Here is a 20,241-nt window from a genome sequence, read left to right on the forward strand (position 1 = left end):
ACCCCTGAACATGAGGTTCCTGTGAGACCATGAAGCCCCTTCCAACTACCTGAAATTTTAGTTGGGGAACTGAGGCCAGAGCGGGAGGTCACTTGGCTGGATTTACAGAGTTAAGAATGGAGCCATACATTAAAATCTCATTTTTTGTGGTCATCTTCAGGAAATACTAATAACTTTTTAAAAACCACATCCAAGGAAGTAAGTTCAGTGGTAACACTTAATATTGATTTTTAAAAAAATGCCAAAACCATAAATTGTCAAAGCAGTATGAACCTACTTCTCACCAGTGCTTTAAAAAGAGAAAGGGAACAGCCCCACGCACAGTGAGCTCCGCCGTTTGCTGGGACCGGACGGAGAGAATCGAGGCCAAGGCTGGGCTGGCTGGTCCGCTGCTGGGCCTGCAGGCCTGTTGGGCTGCCTGGAGGGGTGAAGTTCAGGAATCAGTCCAAGTTTCATGTGAAACAATTTTAATCATTTTAGAACCTCTCAGACATTCAAAATCCTAGACACAAAGCTACTTTCAAAGAATATATTTGCTTACTGACTCAGCTGATACCAGAAATAAGCAGTTGCCTAAGGACCTGTGTTTCCAAGGCAATTACATCTTGAGTATTTTTAATGAACATAAGATCCCAGGGAGTTAACACTGCATTTGACAATCTCTGAGCACTGATCGATGTTCTTCTTAATCCTGTAGAATTTCTCCACATATTTAGAACGCCCTAAGAGCTCCACAAAATCTTCATCGTGAGTGATTACCAGAAGCTGGAAGTTACGTTGCTGTGAGCGACTTTTTATTATCCTGAAACAATACATTTAGAATATGTTGTTACTAAAGAGCCTAAGTAACCCTTTCCTCTACTTGAAAAAGCCACTGACAGCCTTGTCAGACACATGACTGTGCTGTGTGTGGTAACTGGGCTTTTCCTGTGCCGTGTGAGTGTCAGCCTGACAGCCCTGCAGGAAGTGGGGGAGGGCAAGGGGGACCCCAGCCTCTAGCCCAGCCCGGCAGGAATCCCAGCACCATCCAGACAGCGCGGGTGCATGGCCTGACTCTTCCCACAGGTCTGGCTTATGCAGGGGTGAGAACACAAATTCTTCTCACTACAGCAGGTGGAAGTGTCCTGCTGTTTTCCCTCATCTCTGTGCTGCTCAGCTCAAGGAGTCTGACTTATTCCTGAGCCTGGGGTTTTCTTGACCTGTGACTAGTTTTCTCTGGAAGAAGAAAAAAAATTTTAAAGACACACTACAGGCAGGGGAAATAACATATGCAAGGCCCACTGCCTTCTTAAGAGCTGTGTCTACTTAGAATTCTGCCACCCCCAGCCATCAGACGCATCACTGGTATGACACACATGGCCTGTGTGGGTGTGCAGAGGGCATCTGTGCTCATTACCTCTGTGCTGGGTACTAGGAGGCTGAGACCTGAAAGACTTTTAATCGATCCGTTCATCCTTTGCCTGGAGCTGGATGCACTCAGGTTCCAAAAGCACCAGCCCTCTAGTGCTGGCCACACAGGCTCCTGGGAGACAGCTGGAGAAAGGCGGCTCCGTGGCCACCTGGCTCTCCCCAAGCCGAGCCCTGGTACCAGACAGCAAGCATTACGTCGGCCCAGAGCATCTAGCTGGAGTCGGGAGCACCTGGAACAGCCCCTCAACTCGAGGGGACAGGCTCTTCCTCTGCCAGCACAGTTCCTAAGCAAGGGCTGCCCCATGAGGCGGCCGCCCCCACCCCAGGTGAAAGAGGTTGAAGGTGTGTGCACTTTTCCTGTGTCTGGGTTGCACTGCTATGCTTTTTGACTAAGAGCCACAATTCCTTGTAGATGTCTGACGCATGTCAAAGGCTGGGGATCCTGTCTAAAACCACTGTCACCACCCAGAATGGTTTAGCAAGTCACATTAAATCTGGTACAGGACACGTGGGCTTGGGTGGCTTTACTGGAAAGCCAAACCAGAGTTCCCCTATGAACACATGTGGGGACGGGCAGGATGCCTCTGCTGCTGGTCACCAGCTGGTTCTTTCTAAAAACTCTGACCAATCACTGCCACAAGGGAAAGTCACCAGCTTTACCAAGGAGACGCATCTAGAGAGGGGCTCCACTGCAGAACCCCCTTCACCTTATCTGACTACGATCATAACCTGTCCCCAAACTTGAGACACTTACTCAACCAAAGCGTGTGCGAGAGATTCGATATTTTCTCGGTCAAGATTTGTTGTCGGCTCATCCAAGGCAAGGATGCCGCAGTTCAGGCAGAACGTTTCCGCCAGGGCCAGGCGGATGATGAGAGAGGCCAACACCTGGAAGAAAACACCAGCGCTGAGCTGTGCTGCACAGATTCTTCCCATTCACTTGGGCAAGCACGGGAGCAGGCTCAATCCCTGCGGATGGGAAAGGTCACAGGGTCCCCCACCTCAGGTGAGTCACTGCTCTTCGGTTTGGGGAGCAGACACAGTGACCAGACTCCTGCGACTTTCCAGAAGGTGAAGCATCAGGCACATTATTTCAGCCCACCGTTTGCAATAAAATGAAATGCTAAAAGCAATGTCGACTGCCCCAATCCCCTCAGCTGTATCAAAACTTGAAATCACAGACGGGAGTCTGAAAGGCAATACCATTTATCTGTAACTAATCATTTTATTAAGGGTTTAAAATAAACCACCTTAAAAATTCGCCACCTATTTTATTTTCCCAATAATGGGATTAGAAAATGCAGATGCCTTCCACTTCCCAGAGCCTCGGAGACCTCTCTCCTCTCACCAGCTTCCCCAGGTTCCACTTCCCATGGTCCAGAGAGGCACCTGACCTGCACCACACTATGATGCACATGCACATGTACGTAGCACATGTATGCCATTTTCAGGCAGAGAGAATGAATTTCTGGGCCAAAGGATCAGGAGCACAGGAGTGCGGTGTCGTGGGAGCTCACCTTAGGAAATCCAAGTGGCCCAAACTTTCAAGGCACTTTCAAGGTTCATAGAAACCCAACACTAAACCTCTCGGGCTGGCTGAAACCATCTGAGGGTACAAGGCACCCGGAATGAAGAGTGAAGGACGACGCTAGGAAGTCTGCACCACCTTTGTGGGAGCTGTAACTCTCCCCTCCCCTGAACTTGTGAGTACGGGGCAATCAGCGAGTGAGTGAGTAACCCTACAGCAGTCTGCAGCTTCCCTTGGACGCCCAGAGCAGGCCGGCAGACGCAGAAGCCAGGGCCCCAGCACAATCCTTTGCTCAGGCACCTGCACGGATGCTGGGCTGCCGCGGCCGCTGCCTCCATGCCAGCCGCTCAGAGTGGCATCTATTGAACCATCTGTCTGTCTTCTCCCTCAACCCCAAGGAAGAAATCACTAATTTTTGTATTTTAGAGTAGCTACAGACAACCTGTTTTGTTCAGAAACTATTTTAGAAAGTATTTTTAATCCAAAGAAACATGTTTCAAACTCTATGTTCCCACTCATAATTACCACTAAAAATCACCAGAGCAAGTAGGGGATACTGATTAGAGATCACAAATTTGTCATTTTTTGCAGACTATGATTAAGATAATAATCTGCAGATGCCTTAAATTGGTACAGCTGTCTGAACTGACAACCAAGTACATCCACGCGTGGAGTGTCTTTAGGTAAAAACTGAAAACTATGAAAGTTACTCAGGCAGTATGAGCATCCATTTCTAGAATTTTAAAAATTTGTTAAGAAAATCAAGGGTCCAGAGGTGTTATCAATATAATCTGCTTCAAGTGTGAAATGAGGAAGCTCAAGACCCTGTGACATCTTGGGTACAAGCCTGTGCACAGTGACGTTCGGCCTTTGGCTTGAGCAGACAGTTTCAGATGGTCTCCAGGCCCCAAGGCGAGGTGGGGGGGGGGTGTTGGGGACTCAGGCCTACAATGGGGGTGCTTCCTCAATGAGATTCTCGTGTGCAGTAATGCCACATCTGGTTCGACCCAGGACCTGGTTTGCTAATAGCATATGTCACTGACTCTAAAACACACCACCCCTCTTGCCCCCGGTGACTTTTCTGAAATCAGGAGGCATCTTATAATGACAACTGCCTTTCTTCTTTCTTGCTGGCATGTAAAATAGTGGCGTGTCTTACCTTGCGCTCATCAGGAATGCTGTAAAACAACAAATGCTCTTCAGCTCCTTGTTTTACATTTTACATCGAGCCTACCCTGTGAGGAGGTTTCAGGCCCTTCTCCTACAAGCCTCACTTACATAATGCTGCAGGAAACGCTGGTTAGAAGAGGGGGACATACAGAGGAAAGCGGATCCTGACCCACTTACGTAACAGCCAGGAGCGGCGTAAGGAGCTCCCACCACTGAAAGTGACCTTGGGTGCTTCCGCCGCACTGACCTTTGATTCTGTCACTGCTCTGGGTGAAGGCGGCCCCCAGCTTCCTGAGATACCTGCCTTTTGCCCCGCGCTGCACCGTCCTCGCATATCCAAGGCCGTGTCCCCCTTCAGCATCACCACTCGGTAGTTGTAGTTCCGCCGTTTATCAGAAGCTGACAGGTTTTCGTCAGCATCAGACCTAATTTCTATATATTCAATATCTGACACAAAAGGAAGACAGGTTCAGAGGAGCCCACACCCGTGGCCTGTTGTCATTTGCACACACCATCATAAGCAAGCCCAGGCACAACATGCAAGGCTGGCCGTGTAGGGAAAACCCGGGCTGTCTGGAACCATGTGTCTGTCTGGCTGAGAGATTCACGGGGGCTCCTGGCTGGAAGCAGCCCCAGCACCCCGCCCCTCTGTCCCAGCTCTGCCTTTCCCAGCTCGTCTATTAGCCGGTTCCTCTCATTTTGGCTTATCCCAATCGACATTCAACAGCACACAGCACCTACAGTCAGCTAAATCTGTGTGTTGTAGCCAAATATGTCAGTCTTGTCAGGCTCTGGAATAGAAACCTCTGTATTTTTTTCTTGCTACAAGATGCTGTCAAGATAAGAATTCTTAGAAAACATCAGGGAGCTGTTCAGGAAGGTCCAGGAGGCAGTACGGGCTTGCTGAGAGGCCGTGTGGGGCCAGTGCTAGGACAGGCTTTGGAAAGAGCAACCCGGTGGGCACCACATCCACTACCTTGTCCACGATAGGTGCTTCGCCAAAGGTCACGGATGATTTTATTGATTTCCTCCATTTTCATACTGTGAAATTTCATTATGGCTCTAGGGGAAAAAAAGCCATCGGTGCTTTAATGGAAAAATAATGTGAAATTTACAATAAAATATACAACAATAATGTAAGGTATGTCATACCAATATCATGAAGTTACTTCCTTAATATTTCAGCGATAACAGTAGGATATAGTAACAGCTAGAAAAAATAAACAGACCAAAACCCTGCTTCCTGGCTGGTAATGAAAACTGCCAGTTACCTTTCTAGAGCTCCAGGGTCCCCACTCCACATTTACTTTCTATGAGATGACAAACACTCCCAAATACATAAAGATCTTCCCTGTGAAGATATCAGAAAAGTCTTTTTTTTAAAGATTTTATTTATTTATCTTTAGAGGGGAAGGGAAGGAGAGAGGGAGAGAAACATCAATGTATGGTTGCCTTTTGTGCGTCTCCTGCTGGGAGTTGGCCTGCAGGGAACTGGCCTGCAACCCAGGCATGTGCCCTGACTGGGAATTGAACCGCGATCAGTCTGATTCGCAGGCCCGCGCTCAATCCACTGAGCTACACCAGCCAGGGCAGAAAACAGTCTTTAGCAGACTTTTTCTTAGGTAGGACTGTTTCTTAGATGCCTGCAGGTTACAGGGAGGCATGCGGAATGGAAGAGAGTGAATTGAAGAGGGAAGGGAGGTGTGCAGGGTTCCTTACTCTGGGGAAACAGATCTTTGGGATGGCTGCTCTTTTCTCCTCTATTACTCTTAAGGGTTACCAAGAAGCAGCCTCTCAGGTTGCTTTCACTCCTCAGATCTGTGAGCTTTCTCTCCACTAGAAGCTTTGGTGCAGAAAGGGTGATTAAGAGGCTTAGGCTGAGGTGAATTTCAGAACTTTTTATTTATTTTCCCTTCCTAGTTGAAGATTCAAAAATCCTAATTCTAAATATGTACACCTCTCCTCCCCCTCTTACCACTCTTAAAAAAAACCCAGCAGTTTCTAAACACTAAGAAGAAGGAAAGAAATGTCTGTAAAAACAAAAGCAGCCTTTCAGAATCTAACATTGTTCTCAGTACTGCCTCCTGTCATCACAAAGTGCTTGGTTCTTCGGAAGCAGGCTGACAAACTAACAAGCGCTGTGCCGGTGACAAGCAGGCCCACGGCGGTGCCACGGCCACACAGAGGATGTGAGACGGCCTGACTGCCATTTGCAAGCCTCTTATCTGATATACACAAAAAAAGAAACTGAACGTAATGCTTCTGCCTCTGCATAATCATTCCATGATCTTCTGGTTCACCAGCAAAGAGAAAGAAATGACTCAACATAAATACATTCTGAATATCAGATGAAGGATTTTGAAGTAGTGGGCTGGAAAAAAACCATATACTGCTTGTTGATGAGAATACAAGTCTCCATTTTCTACTTCATACATCTGTCTTAGCCTAACATATACTCCTTTCAAAGGATGCAGACAAAACTTCTAAATATTTGCTAAAAACCAAACAAACTCACAGAATGTTCTTGGATTCTAAGTTTTCCTTTTCATAAAAGTCATCATTCTGTACAAGTTAAAAATCTTCCATAAATATTGAGCGTGGGCCTGTGAACCACACGATCGCAGTTCGATTCCCAGTCAGGGCACATGCCTGGGTTGCAGGCCAGTTCCCAGCAGGGGACACACCAGAGGCAACCATACATTGATATTTCTCTCTCTCTCTCCTTCCTTTCCCCTCTAAAGATAAACTAAATAAAATCTAGAAAAAAATTTTTAAAAAGTTAAAAAAAATCTTCCATAAATAAGAGAAATAAGCATTCGCAATGTGGAGAGCAAGCTCCAGGTGATGCAGGTGTCCAAGGTGCAAAGAACCTCTGCCGTGGCTCCCTGTATGACCAGGTGGTGCATCCTGGCCCATGGGCAGGTGTACTGACAGACGGCACTGCAGGTAAAAGCTCTGGATCTGAGGAAAATCCAGACTCACTGAGAGGGGTGTCAGACAGAGTTGACACTGCTTGGGCTGTATCTTTTGTTTAGTCTGGAGTTTACAACTCCACTGTGCAAGAGTTGGGGATGACTAAGGTAAGTACTATGCTTTAATCCACATGAGGGAATAACAATAATGACAGTGGTTACTACTGATGACCATTACCTTATGGGAGGCACAATTACGCTTAAACAATCATATCTCATTTAATCCTTACAACAATACTGGAGAGTTAGGTTTGGTTATCCCCATTTTCCCATTAAGAAAACTGAGATGTGATGAAGTCAGTAGCTTGCTCAAGATCAGAGAAAAGTAGGTAGAATATTAACAGCCCTTGAATGTCAATTAAAAATTTAAAAGGCAGTCAAAAGGCCATCTTTAAGGTCACCAATCTCAGTTTTATGAGTAAATGTTATCAAATCTTCAAGGTATATACCATTACATGTAACTCTCAAGTATGTAACATATTACATAGCAAAAAGAAACACAAGTAGTAAGGGAAAAAAGGATAAGCCTATTTTGCTTATGACTATAGATATGAGCATCCTGAGTAAGATCAAATTCAGTAGTGAGAGTATTAAAAAGAATATATCATGATTGCGTAGTCTTTATCCCAAGAAGGCAAGAACAGTACAATAGAAAAAAAAATTTAAGATGATACACTGCATTAATGGATTGAAAGAAAAAACTGTCTCAGTAGATGTCAAAGAAGTACTTGTTATGACACTGAGTTTTGATAAAAATCCTCAGTGAAAAATAAAAATTTCCTTTTTAAAAAAGATTTTATTTTTTATTTATTTTCAAAGAGAGGAGAAGGGAAGGAGAAAGGGAGAGAAACATCAATGCATGGTTGCCCCTCATGTGGTCCCCACTGGGGACCTGGCCCACAACCCAGGCATGTGCCCTGACTGGGAATCGAACCAGCGACCCTTTGATTTGCAGGCCACACTCAGTCCACTGAGCTATACCAGCCAGAGCAAGAAAAATTTCTCTTCTTTTTTAAAAAAGATTTTTAGTTATTTATCTTTAGAGGGGAAGGGAAGGAGAGAGGGAGAGAAATATCAATGTATGGTTGCTTCTCATGTGTCCCCTGCTGGAAACTGGCCTGCAACCCAGGCATGCGCCCTGACTGGGAATGAACCGTGATCCTTTACAGGATCACACTCGATCCACTGAGCTATGCCAGCCAGGGCAGAAAATCTTCTTAATTTGACAAAATGACTCTATCATATACCCACAGTAGCAACCAATTAATGTTAAAACACACAGAAGTGTTCCTCCTAAAAATAAGAACACGAGAAAGATGCCTTCTATTATGGCTACCCTAAAATAGTATCCTAGAGACCCCTAGTAATTCAGGAAGACAAGAAGAAGAAAAAATGGGGGTGGGGGCAAAACATGTTATTGTTTTTGTGGGTGATATAATTGTGCACTTAGAAAATCTAAGAAATCAACCAAAAACTATTAAGACTAACAAGGTGGTCAGAAATAAAATAAACATATAGAAATTAATAGTTTTATTACCTAGTAGCAAAATCCAAAAAGAAACAATAGAAAAAAGGATCTTTTTCACAGTGGCAATAAAACCATGAAATACCTGGGAAGAAACTGTACAAAAGGCACAGGATTTAAGGGAAAGGGTATAAAACTTTACAACAGGACAAAGGAACGGATTAGAAAAGACAGACCAACCAGAGGGTCCAGAATGGGAGCGTCAATACAGTGAAGACATCCACTCTCCTCAGTCACCCACAAAGCAGACGCAATCCCAGCAAAACTCCCAATGAGAAAGGTTTTTTACATGAAATCCATAAGGTGACTCTAAAGTTCAGAAATCAAAAGAATAATGCAAAAGAATAAAATCACAATACTGGGACAGGAATAAAACTAAAATAAAACCAAATACATAGAGAACTTTAGTTGATAAAATGACATTTTAAATCAGCAGAAAAGATTTTAATAGTAGAGAGAAAAAAATGTAAACTTATATTACGCTCCTTTATCAAACCTCAAATAAAACCCAAATGAATTAAAAAAATAAAAGTTAAATAAAACTATCAGAAGAAATTTTTTTTATAATGTTAGTATTAGGGAGGCCCTTCTAAACAAGAAGCTAAAGATAAAGACTAAAGATCTGCCTACCTAAAACCCACAATCACAGACACCACAAAGAGGACAAGGACGAACTAAGGGATGCCTGCTCGCAGCGTATGTGAGAAGGGTCAATACCCAGAATACGTATTTAAAAGTGAGCAAATCACCGAGTAAAACACAACCTAATGGAAAAAGTACCAAACAGATGTGAATAGGCAATTTTGGGGGAAGAAACAGAGACAGCCAATGTATGTAAAAATGTTTACTCTCACTAGTAGACAGGGAAATGTGAATTACAATACCTGCCATTTTGCGTGCCACAGATGGCGAAACTGAGAAAGGGTGATGACATGAAAAGCAGAAGCAGGTCCCTTCACGCACTACTGGTGGGTACAACTTTTGTGAGTGTGTTTGGAAGGCAATTTGGTGATAATGTAAAAATGTGCATACCCTCTGACCCAGTAACTCCGTTTCTAAGAAGTGATCTTTCTAGTGTCTGCACAAGTGGGCACAGACAGACACTGTAGCACTATCTGCAGCAGTAAACATTTAAAAGCTTCCTAACATGTCCATCAGTGGTTAAATAAAATAGATGACATCCATTTTACGGATTATGCAGCCATTGAAAATGGTACTTGCAAATAATAAACATAAAAGATTTCCATCCTGTTAAGTGAAAGAAAAAGCTAACAGAAAAATACCTACAGTGTGGTATGTTCACATAAAATCAAAAACCATGTATTTGTGTATGCGTACATGCAAAAGCACTGTGAGGGAGATGAAAATGTCACCAAAGTGCTAGTACCTCAGTGCTGAGTGTTAGACGTTGCCCTGGAAACGGAGCGAGTCCCCCATGAATGTGTTCTGTGAGGTGCACAGCAGTGGGACAAGCAGAGGGAGCCGTGAATGTCCGTGACACAAGGCTGAGCAGATGAAGGGGTCTAAGTCGCACAAAGTGTTACAGAACACACAGGAAGAAAAATTACACCTGCTGGGGAAGGGTTTCATCCAGGTGACATTCCGAGGAGGATAGTGAGCATGGGAAAATGCGAGCTGTCTTAAGGGAACAAAACATTCAGTTTGCTTAGAATGTATCAAATATGGAGAGCAAAAATGGGGAAGGCCAGGTGTGGCAGTCAGTCCTTAAGGTGGCAGGGAAGAGCAACCACCACCTTCAGGAACAATAACCTGGCAGTAGCGGATATAAGAGGGGCAGGAGGGATGGAGAGGTGGGGAAACCACCACAGTAACAGGTAGAGCAGGGAGGTCTGAGGAGGGGCTGAGGAAAGGAAGCAGCCTGGGAACCATGCGGTGCAGAAACCCTGGGAGAACAGACTGTGGATTGACAAACACAGGCCCAAATGTGAACTTCATAGACCTCTCAGCACCTGGACTTTACAGGGTGTTAACATTCAAGAACGACCTTTATGGCCTATGACCTCTAGTAAACATCATTCTGCTGAGGCAGACAGGCATTTCATGGGCCGTAGGTTAGGTGGTTGTCAGGCTAGCTGCATCGGCCCCACCCCTGGAGAGGGCGTGTCGCTAGTTCAATGCACACACTAGCTCATGTGAAGTGCTATGTTTTGTGAAAACTGGTTCCCAGAAGAAAGCAAAAAGGTCTAAGAGCTAAGGATAGAGTGATCTGTAATTTATTTTGCAGTCTTATACTTAACTGAAAGATTTCCTCAAGAATTTCACTTACACTCTGTGGCATTTACTGGGGCTTTAGTAGGACTGGAACTCTGGTGATCCAAGAAAGACTCAGATGTCATCCTTACAGATGACAAAGGCCCACTGATTCCCTATGTGAACAAGGCACCACAAGGCCAGAAAGACAAAAAGACACATGCTGGCAAAACTACTCTGTATGCTGTGACGGGAGAGGTGCGTCACTGTACCTTGTCCAAACCCATACAATGCACACCACCAAGAGTGAACCCTTACCTACACTAGGGACTTTGGGTGATTATTACGTGTCAGTGGACACCCCCAAATAGACCACTCTGGTGAAGGATGTTGATATTGGAGGAGCCTAGGGTTATTGGGTTAGGGCAGGTATACGGGAAATTTCTGTACTTTCTGTTCAATTTTGCTGTGAACCTAAAACTGCTCTAAAAACAGTCTATTGAGAGAGAAAGAGAAATCAAGAGGTACAGCCCAGTGTAACCTGTGCAGTAGCTGCTATCCACGCCCCCTTATACAGCGCCCCCCATTTACATAGCCCACTCCTTTACACGCCAGTCTGCCCGCACGGCCCTTCAGCGCCTCTCTGTGCCACAGCTGCTGCCCCAGCAGTGATCTTCCAACAGCCTCCCACACGGGGACACTTAATGAAAAGCCTCTGAATTCTCTTCGTCCTTGTGCTCTAGTTTGATGTCACTAATGAGTGAATCACATTAGGCCTCCCCAGGAACTACTGTTTGGGGTTTTTGCTGCTGTTCTGAGGCTACTTCCTAAATCACTTTGGAACTTAGCCATTAGCAGAGAACTGAACGCCTGAAATGTGTCCACTAGAGAGCGGGTGTCTAAAGGGCTGGAAAAACAGCATCAGAATAGACCAAAACCTCACCTGGCAGGAAAAGACCTTCCAGGTCCTTCTTCTTTCACTATTTAAGCCATCTCTAGGACTTTAGCTACCATTTTGCAAAATCTGAATTAATGCTTAAAATCAGAAATGCACATAAAATGGTAAATCTGGAACTGGATTTACCATCTCAAGCTATTTATTTTACTGGCTAACATACTGATTAAAAGGGCCAGACTAGATGGTAATGGAAAAATACAATAAAGATTATATATTATTTTAAAATATTTTATTTTTCTTTAGAGAGAGGGGAAGGAAGGGAGAAAGAAAGGGAGAGAAACACTGATGCATGAGAAACACATTGAGCAGTTGCCTCTCACATACCCTCAACTGGGGACCTGGCCCGCAACCCAGGCATATTCTCTGCCTGGGAATTGAACTAGTGACCTTCTGGTTCTCAGGCCAGTACTCAATCCATTGAACCACATCAGCCAGGGCATATAATAAAGATTATATACTTAAAAAAAGGAAAAAAGGAGCCAAATACAAAGCATACCTTACTAATAAAAAATATTACTTAGTTCAGAAGCATGAAAAAAAACCTGTTAATAAAAATCAACCAAATTAGAAAAAAGCAGAAAAGATTATACTTAACAAAAGACATTTTCCAAAAACATTACCTTCCTTCTTGCATTTAAAATTGCACCACCCTGGCCGGGTGGCTCAGTTATTGGGGTGCTGTCCCACATACCAAAAGGCTGAGTGTTCGATCTCTGGTTGGGGCACATACAGGAGGCAATGAATTAATGTTTCTCTCACATTGATATTTCCCTCTCCTTTCCCTCTCTGTAAAATCAACAGACATATCCTCAGGTGAGGATTTAAAAAAACTTAAAGTTGCCCTGGTTGGCGTAGCTCAGTGGATTGAGCGCGGGCCTGCGAACCAGATGATCGCGGTTTGATTCCCAGTCAGGGCACATGTCTGGGTTGCAAACCGGTTCCTTGCAGGCTAACTACCAGCAGGGGATGCACAAAAGGCAACCATACATTGATGTTTCTCTCCCTCTCTCCTTCAACCTCTAAAAATAAATAAATAAAATCTTAAAAAAAATAAAAATTTAAAAAATAAAAAACAAAAAAACTTAAAGTTGTCCCAAACTTTGAGATCTATAGGTTGCTAAAAAATTGGCTATGCCTATTGTCACTCACTATTACATTGGATACTCCTCCCTATAGCCCCAATACCACTGTGAGAACTTCCTGTTTCCCAACATTTAGGTCAGTGGCAGCCTTCATGCAGAAAAGAAATGGTATCATGGGTATCGTGTTTTATTGGTTTCATGTCCCCAACTATTGATTTTTCATTACCTAGCAAAACTCAGAATCCTGAATTTGCCAAACTCAAGTCACACATTTGAAAGAAAAATTACCTCTTTTTCTAGATAAAACCCTTAACACTATTAAATTAAATTCTTAAACAAATTCCCTTTAGCCAGACTCCCCAAAAAACAGACTTTAAAATTCAGGCAGTGGTTCAACCACTGTTGCAAGATAAACCTTTGGCTGAGAAAACTGCAGTGAGTGTGAAAAGTCTGGCTGTCTTCCGGTTTTGTGATCTGCTGGCTCAATGCTGCAGGGCCCAGGGCTGTGAAACCACTGCATTCGTGGTGAGGACAAGAGTGGCAGCTACGAGAAGTGAGCTCTGGCTGAGCCCTTCGTGAGTTGATCAGCCAGGCCTTGAACAGATTCCCTGAGAGCTGGCTGCCTCGAATGCAAACTGTGCAAGTCACACATTTCCACTGAGTCTCTCAGCAGGTGTGGCTTAATGTGCATCATTCCACATTTGGGGAAGAATGACAGTGGAAGATTGACATAGGGTAGAACAGTGTACTTTGACATATTCCAGAATCATTTAACTTTAATTGATGTATTCTATTAAGGGGCAAGGAATATTATATTCTAAATGATTAGTATTTTTCTTTCTCAGCCACTGTTCTCTGACCATTGGCAATGCTTACAATGAGTGATGTTTTTAGATGATTACTAATTACAGATGGTAATCAGCTCTTCTTGAAAATGCATTGCTAACTTCCTGTGTTACCTTAAATAGACAGCTCAATGCAACAATTACACTGACTGCATGCTTCATTCTAAGAGGTGGAACAATGAGGGAAATTTTGGGCCTCACTTTCTTCTAGGTGAGAAGGCAAATTTAAGGCTCACAGTCTAAACCTTAAGAAGGCCACTGTTTGCAAGCACAAGCTCACAGACTCAATTTGGGGGAAATCTATACCACTTCTTTCCTTCTCATTTAGCAGAATCCATCTGATGACCAGATAACAGACCTCGCTGTGTAGCCGGGCTTGGTTCCTTCAGTGAGCCTAAACCGCTGAAAAGCACCCTGCATGCCCCTCTCTCGCCCTCACCCGGCTCAGTGTGGTCCCTCTGTAACTGAGGCGCTTTTCCCTACAGAGAGGCCAGGTCTTCATCATTCAAGGCCCAGGTCAAACACAGACTGTGGGGCGCCCACCATGGCCTCCCCTGTTGGACTGTTAGCAGTTTGCAGGAGGAACCGAGTAGGGCATCTCTATCTTCCCAGAGCCTGACGAGAGAGGGCAGAACAGGGATTTTGGAAAGAATGTGTGCCTTATGGAGGGCATCCTCCTCTCCTGGCTGTCACTAGCTCTGAGGGTCTGCAGGGATAGCTGGAGGGCTCCCAGGTGCAGTTCTCTATTCAGTCTCTACGAGACCAGGTCTGTAGGGTCGGTGAGAAGAGCTGCCTTATAGCAGAACATGTGCAAGTAAAACTTAAACCCTGTCTCCGTAACTGGACCCCTCAAGCCATCACCCCGTATTTCTGCTTCCATTCACAGAACTTTTGTAAGAATTATCTATACTGATCATCTCCATTTCTTTGACCCCTCCTTTCCTCTTCCAACTTCAAGGCTTCAGTTCTAACCAAGCCACTGAGATTACCCCCTCAAAGTCATTAACAACCTCCATTTTGTCAAAGTCAAAGGTCTGGTTACTTTTTCCCCCCTTAAATTTCAGGGAGTTTCTGATTTTTTAAAAAATTATTTAAAATTATAGCTGACATAGAATATTATATTGTTTCAGGTATACAACATAATGATTAGACACCTACCTTATGATTTATATTCACCACAATTACTTTCACAGCTGGCAGTTTCTTATCTGTCATTTGCAGCCCCCAATGTCTAATGCTGCAAAACATCGTTTCATGTTTGTTTTGTTTCCTCTTGGAAACATCTGTGCCTTTACCCATTTCTAATGTACTGCTGGTCACTAAATTCAACTAGTCACTACATGCTTAACCCCCTTCACCTTTTTACGCATCTGCCCCACCCCCTCCAATCTAACAACTCTGTTTGTTCTCTGTACACATTTGTTCTTGTTCTGTTTTGTTTTTTAGATTCCACATATAAGTAAAATCATATAAGTATTTATCTTTCTTCGACTTATTTCACTTAGGATAACACACTCTAGGTCCATCCGTGTTGTTGCAAATGGCAGTTTTCCTTCTTTTTTTATGGCTAATATTGCACTGCATTCATGTGCTATGTCCTCTTTATCCGTTCATTCATTGACGGACACCTAGCTGGCGTCTGTACCTTGGCCGTTGTAAACAACGCTGCAATGCACATGGGGGTGCATGTATCTTTTTGAATTAGTGTTTTGGATTTCTTTGGATAAATACCCAATACAGTAGTTCTAGTTTTAATTTTTCCGAGGGACCTCCACAGTGGCTGCACCAGTTTGCAATCCCACCAACAATGCACAAGTGTTCCTTTTTCTCTGCATCCTCACATCCCACTCCTCGGGAGACTGCGGAAGTCAAGCTATATTTGTTACTATCCACACAGTAATAAGTTCAAAGATGATTCAGATAATGCTGCTCCAGGCCCCCTTTGAGAATCAACATATTTGTTTTAAAATACGCATGTTAAAAATTTAAAAGTAAACACCTAAATAACTGAAATGGACTATATCCTTTACAACCCAAAGAAGGGTAAAAGGAGGAATAAAGAAAAGTTTCACAGCGCCCTGGCTGGTGTAGCTCAGTGGATTGAGCACAGGCCTGCAAACCAGAGGATCACGGTTTGATTCCCAGTCAGGGCACATGCCTGGGTTGCAGGCTGGTTCCCTGCAGGCCAACTTCCAGCAGGGGATCCACAAAAGGCAACCATACATTGATGTTTCTCTCCCTCTCTCCTTCCCATCTAAAGATACATACATAAATAAAATCTTTAAAAAAACAAACAAAAAACAACTGCTCAACTACCTGCCTTACTAAGGTTAATGAGCCTTACAAAAAATTTAAAAAATTAAAAAAAAAAAGTTTCACAGAAGACAAGAAGGTAGGAAAAAAGACAGAATAAATACAACTCTTTTACACAATCGATCACCATGAACGGGGAGGACTACACTCACTAGTTAAAAGAACAGACACCTGTTATATGCTGAACACATTCCACAGGTGCAGTAAGCAAGGCAACGGCACAGAGACAGATGCTGTGAGGAATGAAACGGAGCAGAAAACCCAGACTGAGCCACACATGTGCCATGAGAAACACTGCCGATCAGTGAGAAAAGGGCTGACCCCTCATGAAACAGCCAGGATGACTGGTTAGCCATAAAAGGAAAAATGAAATGGGAATCCTACCTCACACTGTACATAAAGTTCAACTTAGGATTAAACACTTCAATGTACTTAAACGTGAAATGCAAAACTCTAAAACATGAAGAAGAAAACAAAAATGTAGGGAAGGATTTCTCAAGCAAGACAGAAAAAGAGCTCACCAAAGAAAAAAGAAAAGACTGGTAAATCCAACAACCTTAAAATCTACTTTGTCCATTAGAAGACACTATAAGAAAGTGAAAAAATAAACACAAGAAGCTTGAGAAATATTTATAATACGTATATTTGAAAAGGAATTAAAATGCAGAAGAGACAGAGCTCCTGCAAGTCAGTAAGACGTCTGATAATACATGAAATACAGGTGCAAGACACGGACATTTGAGAGAGGAAATGAAACAGTCAAACACGAGAAGGGTGGTCAGCAACGTTAGAAATCAGGGAACTGCAGATGAAGACCACAACGATTTACTATTTTAAACCCCTAAGACTGACAAAAATTAAGGAATAGACAAAATCAGTGTCAGAGGATGTCTAAAAAAAATCCTTATGTTCTGCTAATGGTGCCCATTAGTAAAAATACTGAGGCAGAAAATTTAACATTATTTTATAAAACTGAGCATACCCTGCAACCCAGAAATTTTACCACCCCCCACAGACTGCAAGGAATCTCTTCCACCTTTGCTCCAGAAGACATGGCAAGAGTGTTCCTAGCAGCAAGGGTTCTATTAGCAAGGCCTGGAAACACTCGCCTGTCCGTCTGCAGGACAGTGGATACACAGTGGCATATTCCCACACAGAATTCTGTGTATCAGTGAAGATGAATGAACTATAGCCATGCAATTTCCCACACTGAATTCTGCACATCAGTGAAGATGAATGAACTATAGCTATAAGCAACATAAACAACAAAATAAAAAAAGCAAATCTTAGAAGAGTACACAGAATATATATTTTTTAAAAGCTCAGAAAGAACTACACGTATGATAATATTATTTTTTGTTTTAAAGCACAGAAGGCAAAAAGCTGTGCCAGTAATTCCAGGAAGTGGAGATGACGGAAGGCTGAGACCAGGAGGGGTATTTCAGTGGGTGCCGGGCAGTGATAAAAGCGGAGTTCGTGGATTGGGGGCTGGGTGAGGGGTGGCGTCATGACTACGCCTTAATATCAACATGTGTTATTACTGACCTACACTACTTCAGCATGTGTGTAGGTGTGTGTAGACACACGTCTGTATTATTCCATTCTCTGGTGTGTGTGATACACAATTAAAAAGTAAAAAAGGAAAATATGAGTAAAATATGCTAATTGATACTCACTGCACTGGGACCCAATTCCCAGTCTAGTACTTACTGGTCAAGGGTCTTGTAATAAATGTCCAGATCCTTGTTGACAAGCTCTGTTGTTCTCATAACAATCATCATTTCTCTGTACTTTTCCTCAGCATCTCGAAACTGAGGTTTTTGAAGTTCTTTCTTAAAGTGGATGATTTCGTCCTCATATCCTTTCTGTCGCCCTATTGCCAAACTGTGATTTCTTTTTATATTATCTATTTTTTCTTCCAAGTTCTGATGTTCACTGTAAAGGGGAAAAATGACAAATGAATACCATTTTTAGCTTTCAGCAGCCTGACACAGAAAAGCGAGGTCTCTGTAGGGAACAGGTATCATTTATCTCCTTAGCCATCAGCGCATGGTAACAGTCTCTCCCTGCTTTGTACGTAAGGTTTCATTCAGCACGAGAGAAAATTTTCTTCCTTCCAAATCTCCGAAGCATCCAGCTTTCTAAACAGTCGATTTTTGTGTGCTGAATAAAGAACTCTCATAAAATGTGAGCAGTGAGGAAAGTTCCTGAGTTTTAGACACCAAAGAGCTCTTGGTGATTAATATTAGAAACTCACAAACTTCTGACTGAAAACTGAGACTGTACAATTACCAACACTGAGGAGTTACTGAATAATAGGTGTCATAATTTTGTTTACAATGTCAAAGACAAATATAATTTGATCTCAGTTAAACTACTAATTTCTGTAGTAATACCTACTAAAAGTTTATGCTCCCCTATGAAAAAAATTCTCACACAAGTATTAAAAAAACCTAACACTGACCCCCCAAAATAAGATACCCAAACTTTTCTGATAACTTAGTAGACAATACAGATTTTAATGTGTGCCTTAAAAATCTTCATTTATTTAACAGTAACTTATTAAGCACCCTCTTGTATGCCAGGCACTGCTATCAAGTTTATGAACATCTGCGTGGAACTGACCTGTCCTTTTTGTTGACATTTCTGTTGTGTTCTGAGAATACACAGAAGAAAGGTTTGAGCAAGATCAGTTGCACTTAATACTGTCTGAATAAATGCAAAAATCATTATGTACCAGGAATTATAAAAATTAGAAATTATAAAAATACATGGTTCTGGTCTTCAGTAGCAAAGAATAAATGATTTCATTTACAAGTTTCTTCTAAACCTGACTAATGGGGCTCAGCTGGCTGGGCGCTGTTCCACAAAGTGCAAGGTCACCGCTGTGATTCCTGGTCAGGGTGCATGCCTGGGCTATAGGTTGGGTTCCTGGCTGAGGCACATGCGAGAGGCAACAATCGAAGTTTCTCACACTGATGTTTCTCTCCTCCTCTTTCTTCCTCCCTTCCCCTCTCTCTAAAAATAAATCAAGATAAATAAAAGTTTATTCTAATAGCTTTACTTTTTCCAACTTGCCATAAAGAACACTAACATTATAACAGCTGAGGCTTGGGAGCTACAATATCTAGGTCATATTCCAGGCTTTCATCAATATTTCCTGTAATTTTTTTTCTGGGTCTCAGTGTTCTAATGTATAAAAAATGAAGCAGCTAAAGATGAAGAGCAATTCCAGTTAGAAAGTCTGATTTCCTCATTATATGAAAGAGATTTTAAACAAGGGGTTAAGTACTTGTAACATAATAAATTAAATCAAAATTTCAACTCACTATATCCTTTAGAAAAACTTGAAGTATTCCTTTGATTCAGATTTCTGTGTCAAGTCAGGAATACAAATGAAAAATCTACACATGATGGCTAAATGAATGAGAGACCTGTATTAAATCAACTGAGGTAGTTCAAAAATCTATTTGGTGAACACAACCTTTTATACCAGTCAAGCACCTTAGCATCAACTGGGTTTTTACAGAATTCTTAAGGAAACTAACTCTTAAGGCAGACAAGGCAAGAATAAAATATTTTCTGCTGCACCAGGACGGTAGAACCTACAGTAAATACTAATAAAACCAGATGAAAGAAGAATCAGGGTAATCTGAAAAACAAGAAACCCCCACCTGGTTGTCACATAATTACAAGTGGGACTGTGTAAAATGGGTCTCCAATGTCAAATCACTTTGGCAATACTGCAGACTGACCCAGGCTGGGCCCACGGGCTATATGCTCCTTTTGCTTGGGACCATTACCTGGTGAAGCCGGCTGGCAGAAACCCGGGGACATGACATTTGTGATCCTGCCCGTCACTGCAGTAGAACTATACATTCTCTATCACTTGTTTGGTAATTTAATTCACAAGACCGTGGAATATGTTGGTATAAAAACTCCATTCACCTTCCTGTGAGTCTCAAGGGACACTGAGGCTAAAGGCTTAAATCGTTCTTAAAAAACATGTGTTGAATAGTTTTCACAATTCAGTAACAGATCTTTTAAAGACTTTTTAAAAACGTACTTTCTCATCTGTAAAACCTGCATTTGACCCATTTCCTTCAAATGCCGTTTTCTTTCTTCTTCAACTTCTTTTAGTTCTTCATTCCTTTTTCTTAATGTAAGGTTATCCTGCAGCCATCTTTCTTGTATCTAAATGTAAATATTAAATCAGTTAATAAAAAT

At 42.7% G+C, this 20,241-nt stretch overlaps 1 protein-coding gene across 1 annotated transcript in view; it reads right to left on the reverse strand.

Moving 5' to 3' along the window:
• Positions 1–515: 515 nt before the first annotated feature.
• RAD50 (RAD50 double strand break repair protein) overlaps positions 516–20,241 on the reverse strand; it is a 75,075-nt gene continuing 55,349 nt past the window's right edge. Inside the window, exons 20-25 of the mRNA XM_037050495.1 lie at positions 20,081–20,208; positions 17,725–17,949; positions 5,085–5,170; positions 4,413–4,555; positions 2,165–2,298; positions 516–802 (exon numbers count right to left, since the gene is read on the reverse strand). Of these exons, the coding sequence (XP_036906390.1) occupies positions 616–802; positions 2,165–2,298; positions 4,413–4,555; positions 5,085–5,170; positions 17,725–17,949; positions 20,081–20,208 (903 nt within the window). The 3' untranslated portion in view covers positions 516–615. The remainder of the gene's footprint in view (positions 803–2,164; positions 2,299–4,412; positions 4,556–5,084; positions 5,171–17,724; positions 17,950–20,080; positions 20,209–20,241) is intronic.

Source organism: Sturnira hondurensis, unplaced genomic scaffold, assembly GCF_014824575.4.
Source record: "Sturnira hondurensis isolate 20B ecotype Veracruz unplaced genomic scaffold, ASM1482457v3 Scaffold0006805, whole genome shotgun sequence".
NCBI classification, from domain to species: domain Eukaryota; kingdom Metazoa; phylum Chordata; class Mammalia; order Chiroptera; family Phyllostomidae; genus Sturnira; species Sturnira hondurensis.